General features: G+C 37.5%; 2 protein-coding genes across 3 annotated transcripts; both read left to right on the forward strand.

Annotated features, from left to right (window-relative positions):
- Nucleotides 1-152: 152 nt before the first annotated feature.
- proser1 (proline and serine rich 1) lies at nucleotides 153-12,897 on the forward strand. Of its 2 annotated transcripts, XM_008427181.2 has the most exons (12): nucleotides 153-766; nucleotides 834-899; nucleotides 1,932-2,000; nucleotides 2,195-2,289; nucleotides 2,400-2,493; nucleotides 2,661-2,771; nucleotides 3,088-3,189; nucleotides 3,922-4,000; nucleotides 4,199-4,291; nucleotides 6,184-7,510; nucleotides 10,597-10,741; nucleotides 10,837-12,897. In XM_008427181.2, the coding sequence occupies exons 1-12, from the start codon at nucleotides 722-724 to the stop codon at nucleotides 10,948-10,950; spliced, it is 2,340 nt and encodes a 779-aa protein (XP_008425403.1). In that variant the 5' UTR covers nucleotides 153-721; the 3' UTR covers nucleotides 10,951-12,897. The 2 variants fall into 2 exon arrangements, with proteins under 2 accessions (XP_008425403.1, XP_008425404.1); XM_008427182.2 differs by lacking the exon at nucleotides 4,199-4,291 and having other exon boundaries at nucleotides 154-766.
- Nucleotides 12,898-13,924: 1,027 nt separating this feature from the next.
- On the forward strand, nucleotides 13,925-19,929 carry stoml3b (stomatin (EPB72)-like 3b). Its single transcript, XM_008427180.3, has 7 exons — nucleotides 13,925-14,891; nucleotides 16,796-16,902; nucleotides 16,988-17,060; nucleotides 17,161-17,243; nucleotides 17,332-17,535; nucleotides 19,033-19,167; nucleotides 19,280-19,929. The coding sequence occupies exons 1-7, from the start codon at nucleotides 14,828-14,830 to the stop codon at nucleotides 19,466-19,468; spliced, it is 855 nt and encodes a 284-aa protein (XP_008425402.1). The 5' UTR covers nucleotides 13,925-14,827; the 3' UTR covers nucleotides 19,469-19,929.
- Nucleotides 19,930-21,162: the final 1,233 nt, after the last annotated feature.

A 21,162-nucleotide genomic window follows, 5' to 3' on the forward strand; every position in this document is an offset into this window, starting at 1 on the left:
CACAAATATAGCATTAACTGTAAAACATAAATGTTGCAGAATTCATGTTAAATATGTATGAATTATAATATGGGGTGTTTTTTCCCTGATTAGTTGTTAGCTACTGTTAAAAAAAAAACTACACTAAATGTTTGCGATCGGGTACGTCACGGGTGTCCTTTCGTTGTTGACGTCCTAGCGCCAGCTGTCAGCAGCACCAGCTAGCTGAACTTGTGCCGTTTCTTGCACTCTTCATTCACATTTTAACGATTTTTATAAATGTGCTTGGAACGGTTGTAATTTTATTACGAGCCTGTTTGAATCATACTTGACTGTACGACCGGTCGCATATTTGTTTGTGTATTTTTTATTGTATCTTTTTGTCACATCGTCGTCTCGATTTGAATAACTGTAGCACGCTAGCTTGTTGTTAGCTACAGCCACATTTGGTTCTGCTCTGCAGACATATCTCCTATTTGGAAGTCATTGTTTATTGTCCAAGAGCTAAGTTACTTAAGGAGTATTTTAACCATGCAATTATTAAATATTTCACTGCACTCGTATAATGTCTTAAATCTTGGTTTTAGTAAAAAATGAGTTTACGTTACAAGTCGAGGAACAGAAAATAGATTTAACCTAATCGTATCCGAATGCCTTTTATTTTATCTGAACTCACTTGTTGTATTTTAAATACTACATTAACCTTTATAGTTCTATTATAATCAATAACAAATAATCAAACATGGATAAGAAATCATTTGACATCGTCTTGGATGAGATAAGAAAGGTATTAAACGTGTGTCTGATTTGTAATTGTTATTCTACAATATTGTTGACGGTCTACTTTCTTTCAGTGTGTCCTTACGGATCAGCGGATCAGAGCCATAGAGCAGGTTCATGGATATTTCTCCAGTGAGCAGGTAGGGTACTGCCCAGACTCCTTCATCTTTATGGTTGCTACATATCCTATGGGTGGTAATTCACACATGAATCACTTTAAAGTATGGATAAAATTTTAAATCAAATTTCTTATTTCAGTGACAAATGTAACAATATGACTACACTGCCTGTGAGAAGTATTCATAGCCCTGGAGCTTTTCCACATTTTGCTTTTCCATATTGTTTCTAAACATAGAAACAATATTGCATGATTGCAAACTTACCAAGATGTGGCCGTTTACCTAAGCTCACGGGCCACAGCACAGTTAATCTCCATTATGGAAGAGTAGCAAAATGATGAACTGTCGACCTCCAGTTTCAACTTTGACACATTCAGTGTCGGAGAGAGTAAACATGTGGAAGAATGTGCTCTGGTCAGACAAAACCAGAAAAACTTAATGACCTCATGTCACCCTTAACGCACCATCCCTATGGTAAAACATTGTAGTGGTGGTGTAATCAAGATGATGCTTTTCCTCTGCAGGGATAAGGAATCTAGTCAGAGAAATTGGGAATGTAGATGTAGCTAAATGATGACAACTGTAGAAAAAGGTCTGTTAGAGACCATGGCAGAGAATCTGTGGCAATACTTGTACATTGCTGCATCCAATCTGACTGAGCATGAGCTATTTTTGCAAAGAATGGGCAACAAGTTCAGTTGATGTGTAAAGTTGGTACAGATATGCTCTGACGATGTGCAGCTGTGATAATAATTAAAGATAGTTCTAAAAAGGATTGCCCCATTGATCCAAGGAGGGATAAATATGTAACACTACAGCCATTGCAGACATTTATTTGTTAAAAAGTTTGAAAACCATTTCACAATTTCCTTTTGTGTAACAGAATCCATTTAGGTCGTAGTTGTAACAAAATGTGCCAAAGTTCCTGTGGTCTGAATTCTTTGCAAAGCATTACATTTCACCTTACAGAAAGTATTATATTTTTTGTGTTTTGTTGTTCCAGAGAGCTCTTTTTAACTTCATTAGTTCTAATTAGGCACTTAATGTGTGCAGGTGATGGAAATCCTGAAGTACTTCTCATGGGCAGAACCGCAGATCAAAGCAGTTAAAGCACTGCAGCATGTAAGTAGGAGCACTTTTGACTAACTCAGGCTGTGCTGCTCATATTTTCATTGATCAGCCTCACATACCGCATGGTCACAGTGCTCCCTCTACTAGAGCAATCTCTCCTTACCAGGGTAGCAAGGCATGTCTTAAAAACTCTTTACAAAATGGAGGCCTAATATTGTATCTGTTCCTCTTTCTACTGTCTTTAGAAAATGGTTGCAATCCCTACAACCAAAGTTGCAAACATTCTGAACTGCTTCACCTTCTCCAAGGACAGACTTGTTGTCCTGGAATTAATAGCTTTGTGAGTACAGTTTAAAATGCCATTTAACGTGGTCAAATGTTGTTTGTAAATCGGTGTGATTTTTCAGTTGATTGATGGTTTATTCAGTAGGCATGTCTGTTTCCATACAGGAATATTTCGGATGCTCAGAATTATCGACCGGTGGAGGATCTGTTCCGGATACATGCATCCGAGAAGAAACGCGCTCGCAGGATATTAGAGCAGGTGAGTACAAAGAAAAAAAAAAAAAACAGTTTATACTTTATCAAGAATTACTTGTTTTAAGAAAAAAAGTGCTAGCTGCTTTGAGAGCTAAATGAGTTAAGTAATTTATCATTTTAAAAATATAAAATACAAAAATTAATAAAAAATGCATGTCTTTGTCTTGTTAGGTTTGTAAGGTCGGTTGCAAGGCTCCTGTAGCCATGATCTCGTCCTGTGGAATGATTCCGGGAAATCCATACCCTAAAGGCAGGCCCAGCTTGGTCACTGGCACTTTTCCTGTGAGTATAAACAATATTTAATTAATAACTAACTTGAGTATAATTTATATGAAATGTCTGTATTTATATTAAACCTAAGTGGCAGCAGTTCTGCTGCAATCTCCTCAATGCATAGTATAGTCTTGTTTTGTTTTCCCCAGATATGGAGATTGTTATAAAATGCCATTGACATGAAACATGCTTGCTGATTAAATTTTTTTGATTGGATGAATTATACATTAAAAAGAAGAGGCAAACTTGTGTGTCTGAGGTTGAATGTTTATGTTTTTCTTAAGGATTATGGTTTTTAAATGACATATTTTGCTTCTAACCTCAGGGAATCCTTCCAATTAAAAAGGACAGTGAGAAAAAAGATGACGGCTCCAGCAGTATGGAGGGGAAAGGAATTGCTTCCAGGATTATAGGACCTTTCAAACCTGTAAGTCCTGAACTGATAATGAGATGTTTCTATGTATATGTGTCAGAATACAACACATTTTTTATTTTGGTGAAATCTGATTGCGCAACAGGTTTCCATGTTCCAAAACTGTGTTGCCTGAGCTAACGATTGATGAGAGCCCTAAAAAGACACACCTTCTTTTTATTGTTTTGACTGGACGTCTGTATAATGTAAGATTTGTGGGAACTGATATGGACCTGTGATGATATGCAGAAAGGAATTTGTGCTATTTTCTTTTTCAATTTTGTTTAGTTTTTTTTTAAAGGTCACCTGACTTTTATTTTCAGTGCATCACAAAGTATGCTGGAACTTTCAATCTGTCACATTGCATTCACAAAATTCTATGTATTTTATTGGGAATTTTAAGACACATATCAACACAAGGTTGTGAATAATTGTGTAATAATAGTATGTGTGTGAAGTAGTAGTGATAGGACACTGGGTTTTTAGACCTTGTTCTTTATTTATTTATTTTTTTTACAAATAATCGAAAAGATGTGGGCATTTGTATTGAAAAGACATAAAAAAACCCCACATTAAAATAAACCTTTTTGCAACACCTAATACGCTACAATATTTTCAAATTTGGTGACTTCTGAAGGTTGCCACAATTTCAAACCAGAATCTCAATAAAGTACATCATGCAGTACAAGTTTTGGTTTGTATTATGGGCTTTTATAAGTGTTTAAACATTTTGTTTTTTGTTTTTAGTTTCCCTCAACTTACAACCCTCATCGACCTGTTCCTTACCCTATCCCACCCTGCCGGCCTCATGCCACCATCGCACCAAGTAAGAAACAACAAAACAAAGCACACGTCTCTTCAGTGTAACCTACTTTAGATTTACTTTGAACATCATGCAGCCTATCCGTAATTTAAAAACAGAATGCGGTCACAGGGTGTGTTTTCTGACATTTGGAAGCTTATTCTGTAAGTTTGTGTCACACTTGTAATGCAGACAACTTTAATATCTGCAACTGCTACTTAGGTGCGTACAACAACGCAGGCCTTGTTTCTGTGGGAGGGGTCATAACAGCCAACGTGCCCCCTCCCCCCTACCACTCTTCTCACAAAATAGCAGGTATGATTCCTTTAAGGCAAGTTGTGCCTAGACTCTTTCTGAAGCTTGCAGCTTACCTTGCTGGCATGCTGCTCACCTGTGCTTCTTCAGTTTATCAGGTAACTGATTTCAATTTAACTTTTGTTGGAGCGCATTGATTGACCAGAAAGATACTACAAATTGCAACAAGTTGCAATTACAGTTTACTGCTAAATTGTTCTTATCTATATATTGTGGGTAAATACTAGGGATGGACAGTAATATCTTATACTAGATAATATTCTAGAGCATTTATGGCTATAACAGAAATAATAAAAGTGATTATATAAAAAATATACACATATATATAATACATAGTATTATGAAAAATATATTTTAAAAAATCCACTGTAGTGTTTCTGGCAAATCAAAGCCAGAACCTTCACAGTTTTTAACTAGATTTGTAGTTCTAAATCTGTTTAGAAGGTACAAATATAGTTAACACTCCTATTTTTATTTCTTTTTGCAAACATATTAAATATATTACTGATGACAAACTGCCATCCCAAGACTTCATTGTAAGATTACTGAAGTGCTTTGGAACTAAGCTTATTTAAGATTGTTCAGATGTCAAAAAAAAAACTTTACCACATTGTTAAATGGGAAGCCCAAATTCCAACATTGCTGTTTCATTATTTCAGAAACATATACATGTAATTAAATGTCCCAAAACATCCATGAATCTGAGTCAGAATTATTGAGTAGAAAATGTATGATTCCTGTAAGCAAATAGATTTATTTTGAATTGTCTTTAATTATATGTACTGCAACATTAGTTATGTTAGGTTTTGAAAGTATCATTAAGAAAATATCAAGGCTCGCACACACAAACACAAAAGAGGAAGCATTTTGGCTACACTACTCCAGTTTCAGATTATGTGCCTTGCAGAATATCAGAGGTATTTCTGTTATCTGGTCAGTGAGTATGCATTTTTTCTTGTGAGAATAGGTTTGGGATTCTAAAGACAAAAAGATATTTAAAGATTTAAACTTGGACACTTAGTCTTTTACTCTCTAGAAGTATCCTATCTGCTTCCATTTAACATTCATTGCTTGGGGTAGTCTTTTTTTAATTTCAATATTATTTTTTACAATGGAACTACAGCTGGGTTTCCAAAACAGTTGGTCTGTTTTGTAAGATGCAAAAAAAAAAGATTTGAGATCCTGTATTTCAATGATAAAGGATAATGATAAATAAAAAAAACAAGTTTTTCTTTTTTTGACTGCTCAAGTTTGTAATTTTGTTTCATAATCAAAAGTTAACAGCTGATGATCAATCAGTTTAGCTAAATAAGTGAGAGTGGACATGCATTGTTGGTGATTTTCAAGATCCCACCTCTCACTTAATGACATCTAAAATAGACTACATGTTCTCTGCATGAGAATAGTGGGAGTTTTGAAGAGTTCGGTGATAGCTTTGCTTTTATTTCGATTTTACAAGACATTCCAACTTTCTTGAAAATACAGCTGTACATTTTCCAAACCTTTTGGGAAAATCTCTTGCAACCAAATTTCTCTCATTTGGTTTAACTGAACCATTTAAGGTTAAAACCACAGATGAGAAGAGTTATTAGCAGTGATAAAAGTTAATTTAAGCACAAACCAACCTGAAACCATGATGCAGACATTTCCCCAAAGGTAAGAAGGAGATGCCTTTAAAAACTATTATTTCAAATACCCATAAAAAGCTGCATGTAGGAATGCTTCTTTGCTATTCCTCCTTACTTTTTCTCTTCTTTTATACACATTATGCAAATGGTTTGGCTTATTTTAATCTTAATTAAATATATCACAACATAACTGACAATAGTTATTTTTCAGAGATCTTAATTATAAATTGAATATAATTTTGACAACCTCTACGTTATTTTCAGGCTACACCAAACCTGGGAATCCACAGAACACCACACCTGGAGTCAACAGTGGGCCACTTCTCATTCCTCATGGGTCCACTCCTTCTAACCCTGCCCCACCCCAGGCTTCACCTTCTCAGCCACCTCCCCCAACCACCCCAATTACACCAGTTTTTCCTGGGATGGTACCTTCCCACAACTTGAATGCTCCCTCTCCTTCCCCAGCTCCATCTCCATCTGTGATAAAAGCTGGACCGCACACCCCCAGTGGTCAAGTCACCCCTACGCCTTCATCTGTCATTAAAGCCCACACCCCCTCGGGGACTCCTTGTGGGACTCCTGTCCCAAGCAATGGGGGGTTTTCCTCTTCCCCCTTCCATGGCCTTTCTCGACCAGGTACCCCTGCTAGCTCCCGTAGTGGCCAAGACTCCCAGTCGCAGTCAAATTCTATGGGTTCAGCTCAGCAGAGGGCCTATTCCCAGTCTACAGACCAGCAGTCAGGGCCCAGCTTCTCCGGTATGCACCCACAAGGAGGTAACCCATCTAGTTCGGTGATCCGAAGCTATACCTCTTCCCCTCTCACTCCTGGATCTTCTACTCCAGTTATCCCAAACTGTTCCACCCCAGGACCCAGTCCAAAGCCCTCCCCTGTCCACCCAGGCCAGGCTCAAACTCAAGGCGTTGTGGCTGGAACCCTGAACAGACACTCTGGGGGCAGCAACAGTGGCAGTAACAGCCCCATACCCTCAGCCTTTAAGGGCACGTCTCGTTCTGGTACGCCGACGGTCAGCCCACTGGTGACGCCTAGTTCGGCTCAGGCTGCCCTTGCACGTTCTTTGGGTCTGACACACCCCTCAGGTTCTTCTCAAGTGTCTCTCCCTACTCCGGTTGCTATCACTGGCCTCCAAGCAATGTCTGCCAGCCCCACTGCAACTCATTATCCAGGTCTGTCCCCTTTTCCGGCGCTGTCTTCTTCTCTTCCCTCTGCCACCATTCCTACATCAGTGCCTCCCTCCACCAACCATCCACCGTCTTCTGTCTACCAGGGCTTAGCCTCTGGCGCTGCCCCCTCTGCACCTTCACCTTTTGCTCTAGGCCTCACCTCTGCCCCCTCTATATTCCCAGGCCTTTCTCCTGGGCCTAACCCCACAAGCTTTCCTGGACTGGCTGTATCAGGTGGGGGTGGCACCAGGAGCCCTGTGTTGCCTTCTTTCATGGGACTATCAGGAGCCACTCCATCTTCAGTTGCATCTGTGGCCCCGCTACAGGCAGCCGCAGTTGGGGTTCCTTCTTCATCACCAGTGTTACCAGGGTTTGCATCTGCTTTCAGCTCCAATTTCCAGCCAGGGTAGGTGAAGTTGATTTTTGCTCAGATGTTCACAACACAATATTTTGGGTCGTTAAAGGTATACCAAGGTTTTAACAAAATACAATTTAAATTGACAGTTTTACTGCCAGTCTGCTGACTGAAATAAGGCTCACACACTTGTTACACAGTGTGCTAAGAGGACAAATTCCCTGCTGGAGCAAATTCAAAGTACTCATATATATTTTAAACATTTTAAATTTTACATCATACATTTTTTGAGGTTTAAAGTATTTTTATTGCAATGACCTAACAGTTGCTGGAGTAAGTAAGCAGAATGTTCTTTTATTCTTATATTTTAAGCAAAGCTAAAGGCATTATAATTACAGGTAGATTATAATCCGAGAGGAAAGGCAAACATGAGAATTGTGTCCCAGTCAACACTGTAAAGATTGATCGAGTAGCAGCCCTTGGCGCTTGCATGCGCTGGGCTTGAGGTAAAACATTGCCGGTCTTCTCTGTAAAATAAAATATTCAAAAGCTGCTTCATCTTTCATCCATTCCAAGATGGAGTGCGCTGAAATGACATCAGGATGCGTTATGTTCACTTCACGTTAAAATTGCATTATTTAACTCAAAGTTCTCATAAAAATTATTTTAATTTAACAACAATAGCAATGAATATTTAAATAAAAGCATTTGGACCACATTATATATTGTTGTTTAGGTAAAAACATTAAAACCTATTACTTTTAATCATGCTGCCATATTCTCCTACTGGCCTACGCCAAACTAGAACATGTCCATTATGTCATATGTCTTATTCAGTTTGCCAGGTAATACGCCATTTAGTTCATTTAGTTTAAACAAACATTAAGTCCAGAGTCCAGACTTTGAATGGCTATTATATTTGCTTTATCATCCATTCTTTTTCTAATAATGCACAGCACAGTAAACAGTAGGTAGAATTACCACACAATGAGTGGAAAAATGTGACCTTGATTTCCACTTGCTCGTAAAGTTAAAACACATGGGTATCATAAATCCTGCCTATCAATTTTCCACCACTGTTGTGCATGATGAACCTAATGCTTCCCCTATTCTGTGAAAACTCCTCTTGTGCTTTTACTCTAGGATTTCAAGCGTAGACTTTGTCTATGTTCTTTGTCAGCTCGGCAGAATAATGACTGTCAGTTATTTTTAATCTCGGAGGCAGAAGCGTAACCTTTTGATGCCATTTCATGTGCTGAAAGAGCAGGTGTTCCCTCAGGAGAGAGTGAATAGAAGGCAGCAATTAATATGAAAAAAACTAAAAGGAAAAAAATGTACTACTATTATCAATATTCAAAAATATCACAATATCCCATCATACAAAAATGTTATGGTTACATGGTAATTCGTGATCTAATACTATTGGGAAAAGATAGGTTTACATCATGTTGTAATGATATTCCCTCATCAGAAACATATCTAGAGTGTTTACTTCAACATTTTCATGCATGTTTGAGAAATCTTTAAACCTCCCTTGGTATCTGTGCGGGTTTGTAATATCCCTGGGGGAACCAAGCACTCTTCCCATTCTCCTTCCTCACTCATCTCCTTCAAATTAGCAGCAGCAAATGGCAAACACCAGGAGGTAATGTGCTGTGTTTATCATATGAACTTTTTGTCCAGTGAACTCCAATGAACATTTGTAAATGCTTGATAGAGGAAATATAACTGTGGCGACGTTCTGGATGCAGAGTTTCAGAAAGAGTGAGAACTTTTTAAAGAGACGGAGGCCTAATTCCAAGGCAATTGCAAAGTCAAAATTCTTTTTAGTCATATTTGATAAAGCAATAATTTGTGTATTGAAGATAACACTTGGTGTAAGGGTTTGGAAAGACAAACCAGCATAAAAAGGGAAAATGTATAGGTAAATATTAGTAACTGCTGACTGCCACTTGACTTTGACTTGACTTTGATTTTGTTAATAACAGTAGGACTGTAAGTTTTCAAGTGTTTAGGGGGTAGGAGTTAATAAGTTCTCACTTCTTCCTATTCCATTTTGAGCATGATATGTTAATTGAAACAAATATCTGTATTTACTCTTCTTTTTTATGCACTTCTTGTTACTGTGCACTATTTTATTTTTATATTTGTATCATGTTCGAATAAAAAAAATTTCAAATTTAAAAAATAAATTAATTAAAATATATTTATAACTACCGTATTTTCCGCACTATAAGGCGCACCGGATTATAAGGCGCACCGAATTATAAGGCGCACCTTCAATGAATGGCCTATTTTAAAACTTTTTTTCATATATAAGGCATTATAAGGCGCATAGAATAGATGCCTAAGTTTGGGTTGCCAATTTGTTCCGTACTCTATTATTACACATCCACTTTTGTAATGAAGTGGTCCCCGAGCACTTTATGTAGTAGGCTGCCCCAGTCGTTGTTTCACTCACGGTGTTGGTGTTGCGATATTGTGCCCAACTGCTTTCTGGGTAACACAGACCAACCGACATGCTGCCGCCGCAGTCTCTGTCTCTGTATTATCAAACTTTATTAACAAACCAGCGTTCTGACAACTATCCCAGCATGCACCACACACTTCTTCTACGGGGGAAAATGAAGTCGGCGGCTGCTTACCGTAGTTGCTAGACCTGTTGTGGCTCAATATTGGTCCATATATAAGGCGCACCGGATTATAAGGCGCACTGTCGGCTTTTGAGGCCTTATAGTGCGGAAAATACGGTACTTGTTTGTGCTATAAAATTATACTGTGTGGCTGGAAAATTCGTAACTCTTTAAACACAGCAGAAATTTTTAGTGACACAATACAGTGCAGATTGAGGAGTGTTTCACTGAAGCGGAGAATTAATGTCAGTATTCTGGTTATGTTTTTTCCCTTCGTGTCAAAAGGGAAATATATGCAACACCGGTAAACAGCCATAAAAGCATTATGTATTGATTATTGCACATTTATAAATTACACACAGGTGGAGACTGTGTGTAATTATATTAAATTGTGTTTATGTGATAGAAAATAAAACATGTTTAAAAAAAAGTTCAGCTATAACACTTCTGAGGAAATTGCAAGCTTTTCCCATCAAGCACTCATGAAGTATTTATGCTTTCCAGTTTGAGCGGCGCGCTCCAGGCTCCTGGAGGAAGTGGATTCCCTGGCTTGCTCTCCTTCCCTCCAGTGCCAGGCTTCCCTCCCTCTGCCTCCGCTGCTGCTCTAAGCGGCCTCCACAACCCGTCGATGCCGTCTGCTCTCCTTCAGGCATGTTCCGTAAAAACCGTATGCTGTGGTCCAAAATATTTGACTATCATTTTAATAGAGTCTTATAAAAACTCAGCTACTTTTTTGTGTTTCAGGGTCATCCTACATCTGCACTAGAGAACTTTCCTCCCCAACCCAACTACCATCCTGGTCCTGGAAACCCCTTCGCTCTCCAACCAGGACTACACCCCCAGTTGGGCTGGCAGTGAAACATGCAGTTCAACACATTCAAACTTAGACCCTGAACCCGATGCTTTGCCCCTCCCTGTTCTCCTAGGAGGTAATGTGTCACTGGCCTTGAACCCTCAGGACTACAAAACAGCACTGTTGCATTTCTGTGTGTGTTACAGAAGGAGCGTCTAAATTGAAGAAACACTAGTCTGGATATGTATGGCATACTTGTAATAACTAGGAGGTAGGAGTTGTAAATATCAGCAACGAAGTTGTGAGGTTTAACACATAGGTTGTGACTAGTTGAAACAATAGCCTTGACTTGCCTGTTTTTAATAATTATTATGAACATTTATTACAGAATTATGCAAAATATGACAAATGTAAAATTATAGCTATTATCATGATGAACTGTTTTATATGATTCAGCAGGAAAGCGAATGGACACATAAATTGTGTCGTTTACCTGTTATTACAATGTGAACTTTCCACTGACCTGCTGCTTCTGAAATGGATTTTTAGGCGGAATAATTATGATGTTTGTGCAGTTTTGGTCAGTGTAATGTCCAAGGTCATTCTGATCTGAGAAGAATGTGTTTGTGTGATATAAAATATCCCAGGCCTGAAAAGTCAGGAAGAGATATGAAATAACATTTTCCAAAAGTGCTATAAACAGCATTTTGCGTAACTAAGTATTGAAATGCCTCAGCTGTGGACAGTTCCTGAATACACTCATAGGAATCCAGCATGAAATGAGCCAAGCGATCTGCACAAGTGGAAGAAAAGAACTCCATTTTTTAAAACGTCTAAATAGACACCAATATATATAAAATCCTATAAAAGGCGTTGTGACCATTAAAAAGTAGCAGACTTTCTGTATTGGAACTGAGTACACAGTTTTGCTGAATAAATCTCCTCCTGGTTGGCCTGATTGGAGCAGAGAGATTTGAGTCCTGTGTGATGATTTTTATTTTATAAGTTTGCAACGGTTTCACTCTTCGACAGTCTCAGTCTTGTAAATATTTTCTGTTGTGTGAAGAGGGGGACTGTTCCATCTTAAAATTGATTTTTGGCAGCTTTGGTCAAGTTTTGGACTTTTGATGTAAATATCTGTGAGTATTTTACCGTCATTCACTTTTTTTTCCTTTTTTTAAACAAACTTTGTCTGACTATTCCTGTACTGTAACAGTAGTATATTTGACCAGATATACAGCTACATCACATAATGTAGATTACCAATGAAATGCTAATTTATCTCAATAATTCAATTAAATTTGATTGGATTGAATTAAATGATTTTCAAATGAAAGACATTTACTTTCAAATGAAGAAAGGAGTAGCTCTGTAGCTTTGGCAGGATGCTGTCGTCATTGTCATCAGCAGTGGGTGACCTTAAATAATGTGACAGTTGTAGCCCATGTATTGGGTGTATCTGTCTGTGTGTCGCGGCTGTTGAAGCACTGACCCAAACCCAACTGTCTGTATGAATATCACCTAAACTGTTAAGTGAGTTTTGATTCACAACCATCTCAAGGCTCCCAGCTGAGTTTCACTTTTTGGTTTGATTAAATTATTTCACTTTGTGATCATCAGATCGTTTATTGAGAAGAAGCTGATGTTTATGTTCCTCACACACCTGATAACACACGGCTGATTGATGTGTTTATGAATTGTTAAAACCATTTTTTTTAAATAACAGGAACAAATTATGTTTATTGACTTTGCCATGCACATACACAGTTGACAGATTGTTTTAAATGATGAACATTTTATTTTGGATTTGTCTTGTTTGTATTTGCATATGTTCCACATTTTCTCAGTGATCTAGTTTCTGTAGTTGTTTCTTTTTGTGTTGCATTGACTGTCAGGGCACCCTTTAAATAAAATTACCCAAGCTAGATGAAATATAAAGTACGATATATGTTTTTTTTTTATTATCTGAAATAAGAACATGTTGGACATACATATACATCTTTATATCTGTCTTTCTGTCTGTTTATTTTTTATTTATTTCGAACATAATATAAAATTGCACACATCAACAAGGAATGCAAGACACATTTCTTGTACCACAATTATCTTAATGTGCTCAAAAAGGAGTAGGAAGTAAAATACTCCTACCCCATAAACTCATGCCATTTTTTCAGATGGACCCTCATTATTGAATCAAACCAGAAAATAAATGATATAGTGCACCAACAACAAAAGTAAACTTAAAAATTAAAAAACTTAAAAGTTCCTGAAAGTTGCCACCATCATCCATTCCCACACATATAACTTTTTATTTGCGTATGGAATACTCATAATTTGTCAACCTTTATAATGCTTATCAACATCAGTACTATTGCTCAACACAGGTGACCAGTCAGATGTCGATTAGTCACAAGGATTGCCGCTCACATGAGTCCTTAATCTATTTCCACTCATCTCTATTTTCCACTTCTGTTTGATCACTGTCTCACCTTATACAAACAAAACAAGGAGTGTACTGTACGCGTGCAGTTCTCTCAAAAGCTTCATAGAATTAGGATTTTCATCTGAAATTGTGTTATTGTCATTTAACAAATATTTTTAATTGATAACTATGACTTTTTTAATTACATTTTTAAATGACAGATTTCATGTACACTTTAGACACAAACAGAGAACATGGACACAACTATTTACTGCTCAACTTAGAAGTCCAGGCTGTATCTGTAGTTAACATTGACCAGAATTTTTATGAATGTGTTGTCACTATGTTTGTTTTTGATAGTTAATTATGCTTACATATAAATTTGTGCATTTAAAAAAGGTTTTAGTAAACTAAACTAAAGTTAAAAAAAACATGAACAGTTCAGAAAAGGCAAAAGTTAATAGGGAAAGGAAAATATTATGTATTTCAGATCCTCTTTCTCTATCAGCAGTTACGTTTCTTTGAAATTCTCTATATTATAATTGTGAAGAGGATCTGAAATATGTAATATTTTCTTTTCCCTATTAATATTTACCTTTTCTGAATAGTTCACATTTTATTTTAGAAATATTTTTAGAAAAAGGTTTCTAAAACCTTTAGTAACTGTTCAAATATATTTGAACATAATCACCTTTATTCAAAACATACAGTTTGTTTTGACTCCATTATGTCCTGGGAAGTTGTTGAAAATAGTGGAAGTTACAATTTAAGTTGTTTCCTCTTGAAGTGAAATGGGCAGACACCATCCAGTCTGTCAAAAGAACATTAAAAATATTAAATTCTTATCTATCTCAACCCCTCAGAAATTCTGCTGTTGTATAAATTGCAAAAAAGCATGGCTATTTTTATACATTATACACAGTTATGCCAGTATAATAACTACAGGAGTGAATGAAGGAAATCTTCATTTTGGCACATAAATACTCAAAAATATAATTCAATCAGTACGTTAATGAAAGCTTGTTCACATAGCTCCATAATTGAGATGACATAATTTAAATAAAATCTTGCATTGTCTGAAACGGAGAAAGAGAAAGCAAATGCTTCTTACTGAAAATGTTTAACCTATCCTTTATGCACACCACGATAGAGTGAACACTACTTGGAAATATTGTGCTTAAATAATTAACTTATTACACCTATTGTGGATTTACAATTCTCTGTCATTGTATTGATTATTTGTATGTAACAGTTATGCAAAAAAAAATGTTCTGTGCTCTCTCTCAGTTCCCCCAAGATATATTATTTTGCAACAAAATTGTCTTTTGACCTGGGTTAAGTTTTATGATTCCACTCTGTTGATGATCAGCTCACAGTCAAAGCCACGCCTCCACATTAAGGAACATGATATTGCTGTGTTGCAGCTTTAAAAAGGCTGGCTCACTTCCTCTTGGTTAGAAGCACTTTTACAAGCCTTCCAGCATATATATTCAGGGAATTCACTCAACTCTGAGCAGCACATGGAAATGGAGGATCAGATGGAAAGCCAGAAGAGAAGAGGAGTGAGCAAAGACGTGCTGATATGTAAGCCAAATATTATTTTTTTTGTTTGTTTTATATGCATGCTTAAACGTGACTTGACAGTCTGTGTCATGTAATATAGCTGTTATTACTTACACATTGTTTTTTTTATTTGGTTATTGAAGATGCTATGTAATCTTGATCAGGTGTTCTGTATGTTACATGACATGTTTTTCACTATTAATTATGACATTAGGAGTTCAGTGTACTTCATGAATAGATAAGATAAAAAGTTGATAAAAAGCAGCGACACAACCCAGAGGAGAGCAGAACTCCATCAGCGTCGAGACAGAAATCACACGTCATTAACATAAACAGTCTCTGAATCATGTGACGGAGAATTATTTGCTTCTTTAGCTTCTCTTAGCATTTTCTACACGGTATTGAGCCAACCGAAAAGAAACCCTGTTTTTCAGAGCTTTGACTAACAAGTATGTAAATTTGGGTTTTTAAGATAAGTGATTCTTTCCATAACATACAATAGAGCGATTGTCTATACAGTATTTGAAAATACACAAAATGCTTATCTATAAAACTGAAACTGATTACAATATGATCCTGTTTTCTTTCTTTTTTGATCATGTGAAAAACAGTTTATGCTAAAGAAAAGGGTTTGCTGCGTTTGTTGACGTTCACAAATACAGCATGTGTTGCAAGTCAACATTTCATTTTAGACCCTTGTAGCTTTTTTGTGTTTGCTTCGAAAGATCTTGAGAGCCCATAAAGAAATAACTGACCCTTAGATTTTTATTTTATTTTTTTAAATTTGCAGCTGGGTAATTTTCTCGGGTTGAACAACAGGAAGCTTTTTCTTTGTTCAACTGATTTCCTGTGACTTGGTATAATGTGGTTTTGGTTTAAATGTGTCTGTGTGGGCGCTGACACTTAGAGCAAAAGCCGCAAAGGATAAAACTTTCCATCAATGTGTGATTGTGTTTTCTCTGATAGCAACAAACATAAAAGGAAATATCCTCATGGCTTCTCGTCTGGAAATGCACTTATCACTTCAAGCTGGAAACAGCATCAGTTGTGTGCTACTTTCCTTTCTCGACAAAGCCTTACTCCAGAGATCATGTTGCATAAGTCAACACTTTAATAATTTCTCTTTGCACATATGTTTTTGTTTTGGGGGTGCTCTGTCCTGATCTCAATAATAATATAAAATAAACCTTCGACACACCTTCTAACTGTCAGTGGCAGTTAGGTCACAAGTAAGCAAAAGACACATGTTGTGAAATAAAGCATTAACTTTTCTTTGGTGTGCAGTCCAAGCAAAACTTTAATGCTTTAATGTTTAATGCTAAAGTCCAACTTCTAACATTACTTTGTATATTGGAAGTTGTCCAGTGATTCAGATTTTGTTAAAGTAGGCATTTCCAAGGTGGCACTTGATGTAGCAGAAGCACCCCATGTATGGAGGCTATGAATCCTAAACACAGTCGTCCAGGGTTTGAAGACTAACCTTCAGACTCAAGCTGCATTTCTTACCCTCCTTATCAAATCAAATCAAATCAAATCAAATGAAATGAAATCAAATCAAATTAAATCACATTTTACTTGTATAGCACATTTCAGCAGCAAGGCATTTCAAAGTGCTTTACATCATAACAAAAACAAAAAGACAAAGTCATGCAACACAGAATCAACAATCAAAACATTACATTAAGTCAAGTGCCATCATTCGTAATTGATTACGTTTCAAATACAACTCTAAACAGTTGAGTGTTTAGTCGTGATTTAAAGGCACTCAGTGTTTCAGCTGTTTTACAGCTTATCTTTATCTTTGTTTCATATCTAATTACTACAAATGCAGCAAAAAAGCAGGCATTTCTTTACAATCAATAAATCTGTCAAATCATTTTCTGTTTCTTAGCCTGTTTTATAGACTTTGTTTTCTCTCTCACTAGCTGAAGGGCCGGTGGGATCTCTGGGATGCTGCGGCTGGGTGCTGGTCATCCTCTCAGGGTTTTTTGTTTTTTTGACCTTCCCAATAACAATCTGGGCTTGCTTTAAGGTGAGTGAGCTGAACACCAGAAATCACCCATTTCGTTTCAGTGCAAACAAGAACATGAACTGATTGTTTGCGGTCAACACTGCAGATTGTTCAGGAGTACGAGCGGGCCGTCATCTTCAGGCTGGGCCGCATCACGGACCGAAAGGCAAAAGGACCAGGTGTAGTAATCATGACTATTCTACTTTTGTCCTACTTTTTTTTTTTGTTTAGCTTTAGCAAAACACTCATATACCTGCACCTTTTTCTGTATATCGGCAGGAATTTTCTTCATTTTGCCATGCACCGATTCTATTGTGAAAGTGGATCTGAGAACTGTGTCATTTGACATCCCACCACAAGAGGCAAGAGGCACACAACAACACACTTTCAGAGGAATTTCTTGTAAAAGTCGGTTTAATATCACGTCTGTAATGTGTATTCTTGCTGTAGATTCTCACTAAGGATTCAGTCACTGTGAGTGTGGACGGTGTTGTGTACTTCAGAGTAAGCGACCCCATCGCCTCTGTGGCCAACGTGACTAATGCTGACTTCTCCACTCGGCTGCTGGCACAAACCACCCTTAGAAATGTTCTTGGCACCAAGAACCTGGCAGAGGTCTTGTCTGATCGGGAGGGCATCGCCCACAGCATGCAGGTAAAGAAGCTGAAAGGGCTCTTAAGTTGACTTTTGTTCCCTCCTTCCTGATTCACATATGATCAATGTGCTTGCTGAAGGCCTGGAAAGTTATGAAGCTCACCCCAAGGGTAATTATTATTGTTTATGTATATGGAACCGGTTTCTGAACCAGAATACTACACAGCAGGGATGCAGTTGGGATTTTTAGACTAATAGGTTAGACTTTTCAGATGTGGCTAGATTAATGTCTGAACTTTCACAAATCAAATAAAGGTTTCAGAAACCACAAATTGTGTTAGGATTTGGGGTTTATTCTGGTTTTAGATATTCTGAACGTAGTGTAAAATAATCAAGTCCAGGTTTGAAGAGTTTTTTCAGTGAGAGTGGATTAAAGAGTCCACTGACAAGTTTGGTGGAATCGTCCGTTATTCTTCTGCGTTCACCATATGTCAGGAAACCACACAAACCAATGCAAATCAGTTTGGTGCTCTCAATCTGTGCGTGGTTTCTTATATTTTCTGTTTCAAAATAAAATGAGAAAAAAAGAGATGTATTTTTCTTATTTATTTATTTATTTAAAAAAAACCGAATTACAAAGATAATACCAAAAACAAAAAAAGGACACAATTTTTAAAATTTCTTATTGTAATTTTTTATGGTTAGATAAAAGGGAAACTTTATATTTTGTTAGTTGCAGCGATACTGTGTGTTCTCTTGACTCACTGCTCACAACAATGTCAGCTGTCCTCATCTGCTCAGTGTCACATAAAAAACTGTTTTATGTGGAGACTTTTTCCCACGGAGCAGAATTTTCCCACTGAACAGCTTATCACTTTTATTCCACATCGAGTTTCCCTGAGAACGCACAGGGTCAAGTACGCCCCACTCTGTGGGAATTTACACAGAGTGGAGCTATTTATGTTACTGGTAGCACTTATGTTTCTGTAGTACACTGTGTACCACAGAAAAACAACATTTGTCTTCACAAAAACACTTAATACAAGCTGCAATGAAAATTTATCATGTTAACCGGTTTTTAAGCGTCAATTTTACCAGTGATGTGAATTTGGGCCTTTTACAGAAAGGGCTGAATAGGTTTGGACTAGGACACTATGAATCTTAGGGTTTGGGGGGGGGGGTCATGTCCTCCTCATACCCTGGGCCATCTGAGCCCAGGCTGTGTAGGCAACACAGACTTCCAAACACAATACACATTATTTACACAGAGACTGGTGTTTACAAGCCTTTATTTCTATTAAATATGATGATTTTTCTGCTTAGAGCTAATGAAAACCTGGCATTTAAGATTAGAATATTATATCAGACCAATAAAAAACATTGTGGCTTAATTAAAAGTGTGTCTAGTACCTGCTTACAGGTTTTCAAAAGGTACTTTTAAACTTGTGAAATATTTTTTTTTGTTAAATATAATGCTGCTTTTCGTTTTCTTCAAATGAGCAACACATAATATTAGTTTCAAATATGAGGTAATGATCCTCTTTCTCTATTTTCCAGTCAAATCTGGATGAAGCCACGGACAACTGGGGCATCAAGGTGGAACGTGTCGAGATCAAAGATGTGAAACTGCCTCATCAGCTGCAGAGAGCCATGGCTGCCGAAGCTGAAGCAGCTCGAGAGGCCAGGGCAAAGGTCAGGACACTGAACATGATAAAACCAAATAAAAAAAGACATGCCCATCACATAAAAACCTGATCATTTGGTTGTGTTTTTGCTTTATTCTAATATCCGTCTCTTGCTACAGGTGATTGCAGCTGAAGGAGAAATGAATGCCTCCCGGGCCCTGAAGGAGGCGTCCCTTGTTATTGCAGAGTCTCCATCAGCACTGCAGCTCCGCTATCTGCAGACTCTCAACACCATTGCAGCGGAGAAGAACTCCACCATCATCTTCCCACTGCCTATGGATGTCATATCTCACTTCATGCGCAAGTGAGGCTGCTGAAGCTATCATTTGAGGAGGAAGGAGTTGGGCTGCATTTATTGCCTATGCTAGAAAAAAAAAACTGCCAGAATTCACTGCCAATCCTTCATGGCTTAGTGATTGTTAGCTTTGATCAAACAGAGACTTTCTTATGGATGTGATATAAACAGAAAATGGAATGCGCGGTAATGTGGTTTCTAATTTTGTGTCTGTAATGATATACAAGTAACTTAATGTTTTAATAAATGTGTTTGTTTCATTGTGTCGAAAAATTCAAAAAGCTTTTCTTGTATCTTAATTCTGGAAACTCCCAAATGAAATGCTAATGGGAAGTTACAAAGAAACTAAATGTGTTTTTGAAAAGTCATGTTTTGATTTTATAAACTATTACAGTGATACAATTTTGAAAAGGTCAAACTAAAACTCTTGGCTTTTTCAAACTTTTTCCTTTTACAATAAAAATCTGAGCAGTGTGATGTGCGTTTGTATTTGGGCACTTTGGCGCAAAGCTTCTGTGCCAATAATTGTATTCAGATGTCTCCTAAGCAGTAAACAACTATGTAAGTAATTTAATTTCAGTATACGAAAGACTGAATTTAATGAAGAATAAAAAAACATTCACAAAGAAACAACCTCGTTAAAGGGACAGTATGTGTTTTCATATGGTGCCATTTTATAGCATAGTCAAGTTACTAAGTTACCTTCAGTTATTCTGAAGCTGAGCAGAATTGGCAAGAAGGTGGTAGAGACTAAACACAGGACATTCTGGGAAAAAAAAATCTGTTATGGGCTATAAACCACTTGAGAGAGAGGCAGAGGTTAATCTTCCAGGATGATAAAAAATCATAAACATACAGCAAGACTTAAGATGCAACAGCTTAGAATCAAGCATGTTTATGTGCCTCGGACCCAATCAAAGTCCATACCAAAATCTCTTCTGAGAATCCATGAGATCGAGAAATTGCCTTTTAGAGATACTGTCCATCAATCCTGACTCACTTCCCCAATGCAAACGTACAACACACCCTTCATATTTTGATGCAGCTAAAATGTGAAAGGTGTGCCGTCCATAGATGATTAACGAAATCCTTTCCTCTCACTTCACAATTATTCACTACATTTTGATAATATATGAACTAAATTCCGGCTGCACAGTGGCGCAGTTGGTAGAGCTGTTGCCTTGCAGCAAGAAGGTTCTGGGTTCGATTCCCGGCCTGGGGTCTTTCTGCATGGAGTTTGCATGTTCTCCCTGTGCATGCGTGGGTTTTCTCCGGGTACTCCGGTTTCCTCCCACAGTCCAAAAACATGACTGTCAGGTTAATTGGCCTCTCCAAATTGCCCCTAGGTATGAGTGTGTGTGTGCATGGTTGTGTGTCCTGTGTGTCTCTGTGTTGCCCTGCGACAGACTGGCGACCTGTCCAGGGTGTACCCCGCCTCTTGCCAAAACGTTAACTGGAGATGGGCACCAGCAACCCTCCCGACCCCACTGAGGGAAAAGGGTGCAAGAAAATGGATGGATGGATGGATGAACTAAATTCCATCAAAATACATTATATTTATAACTACAACATAAATATATATATATAAAATTCAAGGAATAACAACACCTAAGAGGCTCTGTATATCTCTTCTCATATAGTGCCATATGAGAGAATATCATCCTGTAGTTGGATAAAGATTCTTGAATGGCAGAACTCATTCTGAAA

Source organism: Poecilia reticulata, chromosome 14 (assembly GCF_904066995.2).
Source record: "Poecilia reticulata chromosome 14, P_reticulata-male-v2, whole genome shotgun sequence".
NCBI classification, from domain to species: Eukaryota; Metazoa; Chordata; class Actinopteri; order Cyprinodontiformes; family Poeciliidae; genus Poecilia; species Poecilia reticulata.

What these genes read in the sequence shown, in the direction of transcription:
- proser1 (XM_008427181.2), top strand. Translation starts at nt 722, where the DNA reads ATGGATAAGAAATCATTTGACATCGTCTTGGATGAGATAAGAAAG. An exon ending in GATATTTCTCCAGTGAGCAG is followed by an intron (nt 900 to 1,931) that starts GTAGGGTACTGC and finishes TAATGTGTGCAG; the next exon opens with GTGATGGAAATCCTGAAGTA. An exon ending in TCATGCCACCATCGCACCAA is followed by an intron (nt 4,001 to 4,198) that starts GTAAGAAACAAC and finishes ACTGCTACTTAG; the next exon opens with GTGCGTACAACAACGCAGGC.
- stoml3b (XM_008427180.3), top strand. Translation starts at nt 14,828, where the DNA reads ATGGAAATGGAGGATCAGATGGAAAGCCAGAAGAGAAGAGGAGTGAGC. An exon ending in CCGAAAGGCAAAAGGACCAG is followed by an intron (nt 17,061 to 17,160) that starts GTGTAGTAATCA and finishes GTATATCGGCAG; the next exon opens with GAATTTTCTTCATTTTGCCA. An exon ending in TTGACATCCCACCACAAGAG is followed by an intron (nt 17,244 to 17,331) that starts GCAAGAGGCACA and finishes TTCTTGCTGTAG; the next exon opens with ATTCTCACTAAGGATTCAGT.